The 15,407-nt window shown below is 39.8% G+C and overlaps 1 protein-coding gene and 1 long non-coding RNA gene across 2 annotated transcripts; one reads left to right on the top strand and one right to left on the bottom strand.

Annotated features, from left to right (window-relative positions):
- Window positions 1–6,824: 6,824 nt before the first annotated feature.
- LOC134203331 (uncharacterized) lies at window positions 6,825–7,393 on the top strand. The gene is made up of 2 exons (XR_009977576.1): window positions 6,825–7,041; window positions 7,099–7,393. It is a non-coding gene; the product is annotated as an uncharacterized LOC134203331 (long non-coding RNA).
- Window positions 7,394–7,491: 98 nt separating this feature from the next.
- Window positions 7,492–8,850, bottom strand: LOC134203330 (uncharacterized protein K02A2.6-like). The gene has a single exon (XM_062678207.1). The coding sequence runs from the start codon at window positions 8,848–8,850 to the stop codon at window positions 7,492–7,494; it is 1,359 nt and encodes a 452-aa protein (XP_062534191.1).
- Window positions 8,851–15,407: the final 6,557 nt, after the last annotated feature.

Below are 15,407 nucleotides of genomic sequence, written 5' to 3'. Positions count from 1 at the left end.
AGATATTTTAGTTATCAGATAAACATTGTCGCTGTCGTCGCTGTCCGGAATATCTTTTGCTGGCCAGGATAGGGGATCTAAATGTCAATGAAGGAAAAATACATTCGATTTGACAGTTAGGTACCACACGTGTTTCGGACAGCAGAACAAAGGGAACCGAAGCGACAATATTTATCTGGTAACTAAAATATCTTTTTACAGAAATCACAGTGGAGCCGGATGTCTATCCGAGGCATAATGCCGAAGTTTGTGAAGTCTGCGGTGCTCAGGATTTGTTGGTTTTGGTTGGAGGACTCGGTGTAGAGCGTGTGCGGTACATACTGGAAGCTACGTCATGCGAAAGCGAAAACATTTTCAGGAGACCAAGTGAAAGTGTGTTGATTGTGTCAGATTGAAGGCGCTCATTGTGGAAAAGTTGGCTTTGTTTTGAAGTCTGGATTTCTAAATGGTTTAAATAGGTTTGAGCACTCAACGATGAAATGATAACATTGCTCCTGGTTTTTCGAGTTGCAGTATGCAAGCAATAATAACAGCATTGTTGAAGCCGAAACAATTTGTTTACAATACGTTGAAGTTTTTATATGAAGATTAAACAAAACAAGGAAATTCAAGGAAATTTAAAACAAGGATTTCTCAAATGTAAATACATATCGCGTGATTTCTCTCAATTAAAAAAATCTCAGCGCTGATGGATAGTCACCATTTTAGCAAAATGATCAAAAAATTATCTTACTTCATATCTCCCTTGTTTAATCAAATCGTTTACAATTACACATGACAATAGTTGGCCAGAATATCTGTCAAACTTATGCAGTGCTGCTAGTTTATCTTTTTTTATAACTTCAAAAAATCGAAAACTTACTCTTACCCCACGCGCAGTGTTGCCCCACTCTACTCTATTGGTTTTGGCAATCCAATTTTGGCTTGCAATAGTGATGATGTTCTGCAAGATCTTAGGATATATTTCCCGGGAACTTTTTCAAATCGGCGTATGTAACATTTTGAACAAGCTGAAAAAATGGGCTTGGAAGTTTTCAGATTTTATTTTTATTCCTGTTTAGAAACTAAAAATTTTTATTGCAATTGAATTCACCTCAACGATACATTATGAAAAGGTTCATCGTCACTGACTCTGAAATCTGTGTGTGAACATTTCAGTTATTTTGATAAAAAGCATGACCGAGCTGCTACTTTCGTCGAAATGTTACGCTGCTCCGTACGCTGCATTGTTGATACGTCGAAATGTTGCGTTAAGTTGAAACGTTTCACGCACATGCGACAAAAAAATTGCAACACTTACAACACGACGTAACAACATTTACTGCAGAAAAACAACGTAAAATGTGTTTCTTAACGAAAATCAGAATATTCAAGCAACATGCTTAATTTTGAAATCAGTGATGAAAAAGTACAAGCAGACGCACGTTTTAAACTATTTTGTTGTTAGAAAAAACTTTCTAAAGTACATTTTATGCTAAGCGGTGTATGTGCAGTATTTTCAACAATGATGTTACACCGTTTTACCAAAAATTGATTTACATGTTTAATAACACATTTTCATGTAGCTTTGAAGATATACACATTTTGAGATGAATTTGATGCCATATGCTGTTGAAAACGGGTTTGTTTACAATTTGCGACATACGCCGTTTTGAAAAAGTACCCGAGATTTTATACTAAGTCAAGGTGAAATGAACAAAAGAGGATGTATCTGGAAGTTCACAAATCATCTATGGTTAAGACGAAGTCGAAGGCACTCTGGATGACTGCTGGATCGATTGGAGAGTCAATACAGATCACGTTTGGGGAATCTTTGAATTTGCATTAGCTTCAGATTTCAGGGCTGGAGAATCGCAGGTAGAATTGCTCTGATTTGGTTCTACATTTTTTCACTTGAGTTGCATCCTGATTTCTGGTAGATCACTTCTCGCTTAACTTTTCAAAAGGTCCTAAGTAACATTTTTTCATGAATTAATTTGAATAGCGCAATAAACAGACCAATATGAAAGCTTTTGATTGCACTACTCAAATTAATTCATGAAAAAAATGTTACTTAGGACCTTTTGAAAAGTTAAGCGAGACTTAATTGCGATGGCTTCATCTACAATACGGAATACGCTCCATAGGAATGCTGGATTGATTTGACAATAAATGAAAGTGCTTGTTTTGTTGCCAATAATGACGCGTTTAGAGGACATCTATATTGCAATAGTTCCTAGATTAATTAGCTTTTGAGTTTGCAATGATGATGATGATGATGATTGATTTTGTTGATAAGGATTTTTGATGATGATTTTGTTTTTAAATTCAAAAGAACTATATTTGAATTTTGATAAAAATTTCATTTTAATGGATTTGTTTTCTCATTTTTGATTAGAGAAGGGGAATGTGAGAGTGAAATATATGTTGTAAAATAGGTAGTTCACCCACAGTGTGTGTTACGTTGACAGATGCAATATTATCCCGTATGACGGGTGACATCATGGCATTTGAACAGTCAACAGAGGGTCATGACTTGCGACCCTCCTTCTTCCTCATCAGACAAGCAACGGGCGCGAACACAGCTTCACTCCAAGCGATGCCGCACACACATTACATGCATCGAACAATGATTAATTGCAATCGGTTTGCGCATTTCTCCACATTTTCCTCAAATGGTATTATTTGAGTAAAAGTTTCAACTGTTTCGAGTGGGCAGGCTTCGCCAAGTGGATTTCCTGCTATCGTTAGCAAGGATTAGCTCTTGTTTTATTTTTTGTTGATAAGTTGAATCCAGAGAGAGGTTTTACATTTGATTTATGGATTATGGAATATGACGTACGAAGCAACATCAGATACATTTTTACTCGAGGTTTAGTTGGGCTTATTGAAAATATTCATACGTAATGCAAAAATAGAGAAGGTCGATATCTTTTTCCTAAATAGTTCCGATTTGCATGCATAAGGTGAGTCCCATTACATCTGGAAAACAAACACAATCGTTCCCGATTCAAACAATCTAACAGTATTACAGCACTTGTGCCGAACAAAGAAAAAAATCCCAAGTCTGATTGATTTTGAAATCGTGAATAAATTTCCCAGCAACCTTCTTCTGTCTGGATGGATCTCATAGGTATTCGACCATATATGCCCGTTCATGCATAGCAACGAAGGGGCAAATCTGCTGTAGGACACGGTGCGGCACAGTCAGTCTGCTCTGTTCCGTCCAGATCAAATAGATATGTGGAACACGTTCCCATCGTTTGATTTGTTTGGATCAGAGACGAGTGCTGGCTAACAATGAAGAAGTTATAAGAAAGATAAGTACAGTGGTGGTCTGTTGAAATGCACACGAAAGACTTCTAATGTTGCAAATGCCTATTCAATATTATATGTAGCGTATGAAAAGTTCATAAGCAAATTTATCGACTCACACTGTAGGACCTGTGTTGTTGAAAACTGAGGAACCTGTAAGCCTAAGAAAAAAAATATACACCCGGGATTATTGTTTACGGCCACCGCAGCACCGGTTTGTTGCTCCGAACGAAACTTACCATACTTTGATTGATGGAAAATACATTTTTCTTGCCCACTGTTGAAGACCCGCACGTGGCACGTTCGGTTATTTTTCAGACAGGGATTTCTTTGAGGTTTAACCGAAGCCTCTGCTCCCTCAGTCAGTCAGTGGGTTAAAAGTAGGGTGGATGATGAAATTTAATAATAGCATGATGGATAGAACGCATGTTGCTTCTATTCGAACTAGAGGGGACTAGGGATTTTGGTATTTCAGCGCATGAGATAACATAAACAAATGTTGAGTAGGTACCTATTAGACCTATTATGAGAATCAATGCTTGTTAGGAAAAATTAAATCTTAAAAGGAGCAGTGATTGTTGAAACATAGTATCAACGGGATATTTCCGAGCTTCTGATTTTTGGGCGAAAGCAAAAATAAAAGATCATATGAACGTATCAAATTTGGTTGTTATTAGAATGAGTTTTGCGTAAAATCGTATAGATTTAATATAGTTTATGAAAATTTACGTTCAATTTCTTTTGTATAATTCCCCGGAATTTAGCACCGTTCAAGTAAATAAGGGATGCAGCCGTAACCGCTATTAAGTTTATTGTAAATCAGTTTGTATGGTTTGGAATTCATTATAGTTCAGCTTTACTCTTTAGCATTAGCATTAGCATTGAGCAATTCGCACAAATTCGTAGGTGGTACAAGCCAAGACTATTGTATGAGAGTAGCATCACTTTCATCCGTTACCACAGATATTGATTTGGGACTAATCACTATCTCTTAGATGGAAGCAATGCACCCTCCAATAGTCGAGATCTGTCCTGGCCACGTCCTTGCGAATGCTGAGGAAGGGGAAGGATGGTTAGTTGGACACCTACTTAAGAAAGATGCAGAGAACTCTACGACCTCTCATAGGTGCCACGGGAGGTTTTGGGATTGTGTGGAAGGCTATAACAGTAGGAATCGTTTTGGTAGAACGTGAAACACAGAAAGAACTAAGATAGAAATACAAAGTAGGAAAGGGACGAGCCTGGAATTGAACCCACGACCTCCTGCTTATAAGGCAGAAGCGGTAGCCACTAGACCACCGAGCTCGTCCTATTATAGTTCATTATAGTTCAGCTTTACTCTTATCGATTAATTCACCGATTGGACTGAACGCCCACGATCGCTAACTTAGTCACGTATGGTCGCTGATCGTATTTGGCCATATCGACTGGCACACGTAGATATGACGCTTCCTTTCGGCCAACAATTCCGTGGAAGATTCGGGTTGGCAATGGGGACTCTGTTAGTAACGGGTTTGACTGAGTGGAACCACTTGGACCGTCGGGTCGTCGATGGTCACTAGGGGTTTTAAACCATTGGAAAAACAGACCAGAAATGGTTAGGAGTTAGGGCTGGACCGAAGTCATCCTCTAATGGAACGTGCATGAGGGTTCGGGAGTTAACGACGTTTTCGATCATTTCGCGAATAATTTCCGAAGCGTTTCCCCTCTATGAAATTCTTTACAGTTTTTCAAGATAACTCCGAAGAGTTGCTCGAACAAAGCTCTAAGCGTTTCCGGAGGAAATTTCGAAGAGTTTTCCAAATAAATTCCGAACAGTTCCTTGATGTAATTCCGAAGTGTTTTTCGAGGAAACTCCAAAGAGTTTTTAAAGCGTTTTCCGAAGAATTGTCGAAGCGTTTCTTGAGTAAATTCCGAAGAGTTCCCTAAAGAAATTCCGAATAGGTCCGCGAGGTAATTCAGAAGAGGTTTTTGATGAACTTCTTAAGCTTTCCCTGTGGGATTTCGAAGCAATTAAAAAAAACCGAGGAGTTTTTGGAGATAATGTTGAAGCGTTTTTGGCAGAACTTACGTAGAGCTTCCCAAAGAAATTCACTACAGTTTCGCGATGTAATTCCGCAGAGGTTTCCAAAGAATTTTAGAAGCGTTTCCGATGATATTCCGAATAGTTTCTGGAGGAAATTTCGAAGTGTTACCGGAAGAAATTCCGAAGAATTTCTTAAAAATTGCCAAAGCGTTTCCCGAAGAATTTTTAAAGCGTTTGCCGATAAATTTTCCGAAGCGTTGAACGAAGAAATTCTGAAAAGTTTCCCAATTTAATTGCGATCAGTTCCCAAGGTAATTCCAAACAGATTTCCAAAAAATTTCCTAAGCGTTTCCCGTGGAAATTGAAAACAGATTTTGGAAAAAAAAATTCGGATATTTTTCGGAAATTTCGCAAAGACTACCATAGAAATTGCGTACAGTTCTCCGAGGTTCTTCTGAAGCGATCCTAAAGAATTCAAAGCATTTCCTGACGAATTTCTAAAACATTTCTCGAGAACATTGTGTCGTGCCTCTTTGTGGCCATGGTGACAACGATCCGAACAATCGCCGACGGAAATCCCGGTTCTCCAGAACCACACTACTCCGAAAACAAAATGGCCGCGCTTACGCCTTTTTTTAAATTAAACTTAAGCGTTCGGTCGTCACCTGCTACCGCGTTAACAATTGCCAACAGAATGACCTAGGCGAAAAATGTTCGTACGGTTCAAAGGGATTTTCGGAGAAAGCAACATGTTCTCGTCGCTCTCTCACCAAGGCTTTTATTCTGTTATACAAGTTATACCAGTTAGCTCAATATCGCTTTCTCATGCAATAAAGACGAAGAGATCAACATTTCGGAAAGCTTCTCGAAATCACAACCGACCAGTAGACGAATAATTTTCACATCGTCCTTTCTCTTTTTATTTTGTTTTGTTTTGAGTGACTCGTCTTATTCGCTTCCCGCATTCAAATGAACTGATTTTGTTTCGCCGGCGGATCTATGCTTAGCGATAAAATGCTATTTCCGTCTTATTATTTGAAATCCTACCCTCAACTCTTCTCCTTGAGCAAGGAAATAAATAAGTTGGATAAATCGTTTTCACGCATTTTTTCATCACACTTTATCTACTACAATATTTCCCACCACTACTCCTAATAGGAGCCTCGTATAACTATATCTAGAAATATATCTCTAAAAGACATAATTAGAACAGTTCGCTTTTTTTTATAATTGTATTGGATTTTCTTTTCTTTTCTCGTAACCCATTCCGTGTTAGCAGCGAACTATACTTAATAAATAAATAATTATCTCAAATGTTCATCCATATCCTTATAATTATTACTAAATTAACTAAATATAGTTTTTTTCCGTGTAGATTTAAGACAATATCGATTTATGCTTTTCATTGACACCCCTAACTATGCTTGAAAAAGTAAACAACAGAAATAATTATTTTGCTTATATGCAACGTCACACTTTTTTTTTAAATTACCATCCACGGCTCTCGTATTATCGTCATCCCGCGTGAAACGAAACCGTATTAAATAAGCTTTATCAAGCCGCAAAAGGAAAAAAAGCACGCCTTTTGTACGAACAGATTCGAGGTGAAAATTTGGTATTCAATACTGAATTTTCCTTCCCTGTATACCTATCAGAAGCGGACCATAAAGCAGAATCCGACTGTACATTTCATTAATTTGAACAACGCTCATAGTCCACAGGTAAGTACCCAAAGCTCAATCGGACCAGCCAGAATGTAACTCTTTTTTTTCTTTCAGCTGTGGAATCGTTTATCTTTTCACTTCAACATTAATCACTACAACGCGGACAATGCCTTTAAAATTCGCCACCTCATGTAACGTACCAAAACTCTTACCGCCCTCGCCTTCAATTTGCATGCCGAAATTGACCACCGCCGAAATCGTATATGTGATACGAAATGTCTTCGCTTGCTCCATCATGTGGATTAAGAAGCTCCCGACAAGATTTGGATCCACGCCCACCGCACCGGTGAGAAATGGCTTTACGACTCATACCAGCAATAGACCATAATAAATGAACACATCTAAACCAGGTATTTTGACTTCGGACAATGCCCTCTATTTATTCAAACCCTTGTTACGGGTGAATGGAACTTATATAGCAACTATCTTTCGAAATTCGGAAGTTATTCATTGATAAATATGATATATGTACATGTCATTGAATTTTTCTGGTCGTTTTATACTTGAGCGCTGACGTAGTGTGACCCTATTCTCCGGTTCCATATCGGTATGGGAGTGCTTTTCCGAGTTGTCTTTCGAAGTTATTGTCAATTCGCTATTGCCTGCAGAGTTTTCGCTGTCGGTTTCCTTGTCCTGCGTACTGGATACCTCCTTTGCCGGTGGGGCTAGTTTTACATCCTGTACGTTTCTGGCATATTGCACCCCATTAGCACTTATTACGACAATTTTTGCTCCTGTCCTTGCAACTACCGTGTACCGTTCAGATGAGAAAGTCGGATCACTTTTGCATTTTTTCTGTTGACTTACTAGCACGATATCCCCAACTTTAATAGGGCACTCCTTTGCTCCGCGTGCCTGATCTGCATATTGCTTGCTGTAAAGTTTGGTTTCTGCATCGATCTCGCGTATATTTTCCCGATCTAATTCTTTGGGCTGATTCCAAAGACTGGGAAACTGTCCTCGGTACTTGAACCCAACCAACAGTTCGAATGGTGTCACCTTTAGTCTCGCATGGGGAATTAACGTGTTATGGTTATGGACATATGTTTCTAAACTCGTTCTCCAATTGGAACCATCAATTGTGGATGCTGATACCGCTTTGACTAGTGACTGGTTCTGTCGTTCCACAAGTCCATTCGACTGAGGGCTCATAGGAATAGACTTCCTTACTTTTACGCCCTTGTTCTCCCAGTAAGAACAGAACGTCGAACTGTTAAATGGAGGCCCGTTGTCGCTCTGCAAGATGCGTGGACATCCCCAAAGCTTAAATATGTCACACAACGCCGCATTGGTAGCTTCCGCGGTTTTACGTCTCATCTCAACGACGAAGAGATAACGTGAGTAGGTGTCCACTACAGTTAAAAAGTCTCCTGACCCATAGCCAGGAATGGAAAGAAAATCTGTTTGAACTATTTCCCATGGACCATCCGGAAGATCGCGTGATGAAAAAGGTAGTGGAGGATTTCTACGCGACAGCATGCAACAAGTTTGACAGTCCTTCACAAACTGTTCAGTTTCTGAAGCCATTCGTGGCCACCAAAAGAACTCGCGCATGATTCTTTTCATGGCGACTTCTCCCACATGTCCGCCATGCGCTGACTCCATTGCCTTTCTTCGCAAGCAACTTGGTAGAACGATTTTATCGTTTCTGCAAATCAATGAACCGAGGTAGTGGAGATTACTCTTCTGTGCTTCAAATTTCCTTAATTCGCGAGGCCATATATTATACTTCAAAGCTTCAATAACCTTTATCAGTTCCTCATCTTTTTCTGCCGCCACTTCGATCTCCTCAAGGGAGAGTTCCATATTACCCGTATCTAAAGAAAACAGCACATGATCTTTGCTGGTTTCATCAAAAGGTTCTGCTTGACAAATTTGTACGAACAATCTCGACAGTACATCCGCAACGTTTTTTTTACCTAAAGAAATTAATGATTAATGTTTTCCATAGTCTATAGTAATATAATTAAGCATTCACCTGGAACTCGCTCTACAACGAAATCAAAGGGTTGCAAACGTAGAGCCCACGCTTCCGCCCGAGAAACTGCCCGTTTACCAATACGATGTTCAGTTCAATCAAAGGTAATTGCCTATTTCCGGGGATTAAACCACCCGACTTGGACGTTAATTTACAATGTTATGGAAACTCATATGTGAATATGTACGTTATGTGGAAGATATTGATTTGAAAAATGTATTGGAGGTAACCACTTTCCCTTCGATGGGACTCGAACCCATGACCCTACAGTACGCTAGACTGGTGCTTTAACCAACTAAGCTACGAAGGACCTCCGTCGGCCTTCGCAACCTAGCGGCTACTGAACGAGCTCGAGATTCCCAAATTGGACGCATAGTCAAATCACTCGCAATCCATTTATCACGCCAATACTTCCACATGTGTATTGTACACGTCCACATTAGAGGAGCGTGAGTATTTAGAATGTCTGGCGGCTATACACATTCTTCATCAGCAACGGTACTGATCAAGTGAGGTTGTGTAAGCTATTTGCCAGTCGGTCGTCAAGCTCAGACCCGACCGCATTGCGTAGGCAAGAGCACGCAACTCAAGTTCAGTTCAATCAAAGGTAATTGCCTATTTCCGGGGATTAAACTACCCGACTTGGACGTTAATTTACAATGTTATGGAAACTCATATGTGAATATGTACGTTATGTGGAAGATATTGATTTGAAAAATGTATTGGAGGTAACCACTTTCCCTTCGATGGGACTCGAACCCATGACCCTACGATGTTTCCCGCCGAAAATAAATTGATTTGCTTCGGCGTCAGTTCTAATGGTAAAGGACATGCTAGACAAGTAATATGCGAAGCGTTCAACGCCCCATACCACGGCGAGTGCTTCTCGATGAGCTGGGGGGTATCTTTGCTCTGTTGTAGTTAAGACTTTGGACGCACACGCGATAATTCTCGGAATTCCTTCGCCGTTGAACTGCACTAATACAGCTCCCAGGCCGACGGCGGATGCGTCTACAAATAACTCCGTCCTGTCAGATGTTTTGAAATATCCAAGGGTTTTGATGACCTTTATAGCTTCTTGCTTGAAGTTTTGGAATTCCAGTTCCTCTTCGTTCGTCCAATAGAAGCTCTCTGCATTAGCTAACGCCCGCAACTTTTCAGTTCGTGTTGCTCGATGTGGTACAAACTTATCTATGAACGTCACCAATCCTAGGAAGCTCTTCACTTCAGCCACTGTTTTACTTCAGCCACTTCCTCGATTTGCCAACCTTCCGGGGTAATCATAAATCCGATGAATTTGACACTCTGGCTCTTGAAGGTGCATTTAGATTCGTTGATTTTTACATTGTGTTCTCTGAGGCGGGCCATTACAGCTTCTAAGTTTTCGTCGTGCTCTTCCGGAGTTTTCCCGAAAACGAAGATATCATCCAAGTAGTTCTTAACTCCTCGACAACCTCCAAGAATCTTGCGCTGTAATACCTCTTGGAAGATGTCCGGTGCGTTGCATAATCCAAACGGCAACCTAACACACCGGAACATTCCAAATTCTGTACAGAAATTGGTGAGATGGCGACTTTCTTTATCGAGCTCTATATGGAAGTACGCATTCACTAAATCTATTGTCGAGAACCATTTTGCCATCTAGTTCTGACAAAAAATTTTCAAGACTTGGCATAGCAAATGGGGTTCTTTGAATATAACTATTCGGCCCTCGTAGATCTATCACTAATCGTATGTCGTTTTTCCCTTTTGGTATCGCCAACATTGACGAACAAAACAGATTCTCCATGTCATCCGTTACCGATTCAATTATACCCGCCGCTAGCAGCTGTTGAAGACGTTCCTCAACCATTAGTTTGACTGCTATTGGTATATTCATAAATATATTGCGACAGGGGGGTCTGGTTCGATCGTAGCTTGTTTTAACCGGGGGAATATGGAATTTTGGGAATGTTTCGCCCATTTCCACTGAAGCTATCTCATCCGCTTCGTACCATGAATGTGAAAGCGACTTCACCGCATTCACCGGGACTTGCAAACCTAGCAGCAGAACACTGTATCTAGTTGCTGTTGCTCGTCCTATTAACGACCGACATTCCTTCACCACGTAAAACTTCTCAAGCAAAGTTGTACGGTCATCGGAAATATACATAAAAGCTTCAAAAGTAGATAAAACAGGAATCTCCCCCTCTGTTGCATACGCCTTAAGAGGGCGATCGCTTCTACTCTGGATATTATATAGCTCACTACGATGCTTATCGTTTGAGCACAGCACGCTAAATCGTTGTTCCGTAATTGTATTTACTTGAGCCCCCGAGTCAATGAGGAACTCGCACTCCAACCCCGCTACAGTTGCCTTTATCATTCCTTCGTCCTTAACCTCTACTGCCATGAACGTTGCAATATGCAACTGCAAGAAAAACAGATATATTAATAGAAGATTTTTCAATTGTTCTGCTTTATGAACATTGATGTACTAATAGGAAATAAACGAAATAATCTAAATTATCTATTTTTTTCGAATTCAATGTATATATTTGTTTCAGACCATTTAACTTCTTCATAGCAAATCAAATGTTCAACGATAATTCATTTCTCAGTATCTACACTCACATTTTGCTCATCTGCTGGCTCTTCTGCCTTCGCTACGACCTCCTCATCAACAGCAGCTACATGGATAGGCTTGGTGTCTCGGTTACCTTCATCCCTTCGGCGAATGGGTCCTGTTTTCATGGGCGGACGACAAGCCTTTTGTATGTGACCCCTACGGCTACATTTTAGACATATCTTGTCAATTGCGAAACATTCATCAGGACTATGATAAATGCTGTTACATCGATGGCAGCGCTGCATTCCGGCATCATGATTGTTTTCCAATCCTGACCGGTCCGACCCTCTAGGTGAATCCCATTTGGAATGACTTGCATACGAGTGTCGAAATGGTCGAAATCTACCGCGAGGAAGTGTACGTAGACCTCGGCTTGACGGTCCTGCTTTCGGATATGCCGCACTTACAGCTGCTACTGTTGCTTGTACCGGTTGGCCGTGTTGCAGACGATAATACTCTTCATTCATCGCAACAGCTTCAATTTCTCTAACTGCATCCACAAGTTCCGTGAATGATCCTTTTCTGTTAAGCATTCTCAGAGCGGTGATACGTACATCCTTATTTCTGGCGTGTGTTGCTACTGTGCTTACGATTTCTTCGTACTCTTTGCCATCCTTGAAATCGCATAGCCGAGCCGTGCTTCCGATTCTCATTATAAATGATAAGTCCGACTCCTCCGGTCCCTGAATCATAAGAGCGAGTTTACGGCGCTGTAGCATGACATCCGATGCCGATCCAAAGTAAGCTCTCAATCTGAACAAAGCGTTCGAAAACGGAAATTCTATTTCCTCTGGAGTATCCGGAGATGACTTCGTATTTCTGAAGATGTCCAGAAGCCTGTGACCAGCCTTTACTTTGAAGACCACAAATTTGGTGAATTCATCATCTACACCAGCCAACTTTAACGAGTCCGTCAATAGATCAATCCATGTTTCGTAGTCCCGACGTCCAATATGTTCACCGCTTACTGAGGGCAGACACTCCGGCACATTGATTGACGAGATGGACATTTGATTCACTGACGTCATGAATCGTGACATTTCCATGTCCGACTCGTTTCTTACATGCCGGATACTGGAAGGGCCCGCATTTCCCAAGAAGCTATTGCTATCCAAGCTTTCACTCCGTGGTGTCCTCAAACTCACCTGCAGAGCCGCAATCGTTTCGTTTGCCTTATCAAGCTGCTTACTCAACTCCGCTCTAGCCGATTTTTCTTCTGCCAGTTCCTTCAGAATAATATCCAATTTCGAGTTCTTTTTCTTAATTTTCCTATGAAAAACGAGAAAACATTTTTTTTTTTTTACTCTTCCATTTTGTTGTTTTATTTTATTTGGTTTACAATGTTACACTAGTATGTATATATCTGTATGTATATTTTTCTCATCTTGATTTTTTTGTTTTGTTTTTTTTTTCTGGAGTTCTAGTAGTCTAGAGTAGACATTACTTAGAGTCTTCTGAGTTCTTCTTCTTCTTCTTCTTCAATAAATGGTTTACCTAGAATTATTTTGTTCAATGTCGGAGTCTTTTCGATTCTTACCTACATATGGTCGACCTAGGATCCTTCTGTCCTAGGTTCCATTTGGAGTCTTTTTACTCTTTCCTAAATATTTTCGACCTAGGATCCTCTTGTCCTAGGTTCCATTTGGAGTCTTTTTACTCCTTTCCTACATTTTGTCGACCTAGGATCCTCTTGTCCTAGGTTCCATTTGGAGTCTCTTTTTACTCCTTTTCTACATTTTGTTGACTTAGGATCCTCATGTCCTAGGTTCCATTTGGAGTCTTTTTACTCCTTCCTAAATTATGTCGACCTAGGATCCTTTTGTCCTAGGTTCCATTTGGAGTCTTCTTACTCCTTTCCGACACACTGTCTACCTAGGATCCTCTTGTCCTAGGTTCCATCTGGAGCCATCTCACTCCTTTTTTTTTTTTTTTTTCTTCTTTATTAAAGAGGCTTTCAGCTCTTGACTGGTTCACCTCTGAAAAACCATCTCACTCCTTTATATAGTATACACACATATATACACACACATATATCTTCAAACATTCCCCAACTTTTTTTTTTTTTTTTTAGGTTGCACAGGACGTTTTTTTTGTTAAAAAAATTACCGTATTTACAGAAGGAGTAGACTAAGGAACTGAAATAAGCCTTCGCAAATCTCAAGGCTGCGTTAGTAATTGTCAAGGGACGAACTATCCTGTGTCCCCATTACGCGTTACGTCGCTTTCCAAACAACAGTTTGTATTCGGGTAGAACACTTACCTTAAGGGAGCGTCCACTACGCCATTGTCGTGCCTCTTTGTGGCCATGGTGACAACGATCCGAACAATCGCCGACGGAAATCCCGGTTCTCCAGAACCACACTACTCCGAAAACAAAATGGCCGCGCTTACGCCTTTTTAAATTAAACTTAAGCGTTCGGTCGTCACCTGCTACCGCGTTAACAATTGCCAACAGAATGACCTAGGCGAACAATGTTCGTACGGTTCAAAGGATTTTCGGAGAAAGCAACATGTTCTCGTCGCTCTCTCACCAAGGCTTTTATTCTGTTATACAAGTTATACCAGTTAGTTCAATATCGCTTTCTCATGCAATAAAAGACGAAGAGATCAACAGTTCGGAAAGCTTCTCGAAATCACAACCGACCAGTAGACGAATAATTTTCACATCGTCCTTTCTCTTTTTATTTTGTTTTGTTTTGAGTGACTCGTCTTATTCGCTTCCCGCATTCAAATGAACCTATTTTGTTTCGCCGGCGGATCTATGCTTAGCGATAAAATGCTATTTCCGTCTTATTATTTGAAATCCTACCCTCAACTCTTCTCCTTGAGCAAGGAAATAAATAAGTTGGATAAATCGTTTTCACGCATTTTTTCATCACACTTTATCTACTACACATTGAACATTCAAGCGTTTCTCATGGAGTTGTGGAAGAATTTCCCGCAGAAGAATTTTCCGAAGAGTTTTTCGAGGAAATTTCCTCTAGATATTCGTATTTCCGTAAAAATTTTCGAGGTGTTTCCCGAGGGAATTCCGAAGACTTTCCCAAAAAAAATCCGGAGAGTTTCTCTAAACATATCCGAAATGTTTTTCGAGGAAGTTCAGAAGAGTTCAAATAATAACTATGAAGATGCCAATAGAATACTAAATTGAATGTCAGGCTAAGTTCCAGTGTGAATGTAGAGCCATTCAAGAAGAAGAGGAAGAAGAAGAATAGGAAGAAAAATTTTGAAGAATTTTCAAAAAAAAAATCGAAGCGTTTCCTGAGGGAATCCAGTTAAGCTTTTTACTTAGAATTTCCGAAGAGTTTCCTGAGTAAATTCTGAAGAGCTTTCCTAGAAAATTTAGGATAGTATCCTGAGAAAAATCAGAAAAAATCGCCGAAGAAATTTTGAGGAGTTTCTCGAGGAAATTAAAAAAAAAAATTACGAAAAAATTCCGAAGTATTTTCCAAAGTATTTTTGTAGGAAACTTTCTAAGCAAATTAATAGGATTTTCTCATGCGAGTTCAAAGCAATTATCAAGAAATTCAGAGGAGTTTTCTGGAGGATTTTTAAGGAATATATCAAAATAATAAAGCATGTCGCTAAATTGCGGAAGAATTCTCATATTATATCAAAAAGGATTTCTTTAATAAGATCGAGATGTTTTTCCGGAGAACCTTATTAAATTTTTCTCCTTTCTCTTACAACTTTCGTACAATTTCACTCCAAAAGCGGTATTTTTTATAGAAAGCTCAGATGCCCATAGGATTATATACCAAACTGAGCAAGTGTCTG

This window comes from Armigeres subalbatus, unplaced genomic scaffold (assembly GCF_024139115.2).
Source record: "Armigeres subalbatus isolate Guangzhou_Male unplaced genomic scaffold, GZ_Asu_2 Contig1786, whole genome shotgun sequence".
Classification (NCBI taxonomy): domain Eukaryota; kingdom Metazoa; phylum Arthropoda; class Insecta; order Diptera; family Culicidae; genus Armigeres; species Armigeres subalbatus.
The sequence above is the reverse complement of the archived record's forward strand: the minus strand, read 5'-3'. Positions and strand labels throughout refer to the sequence as shown.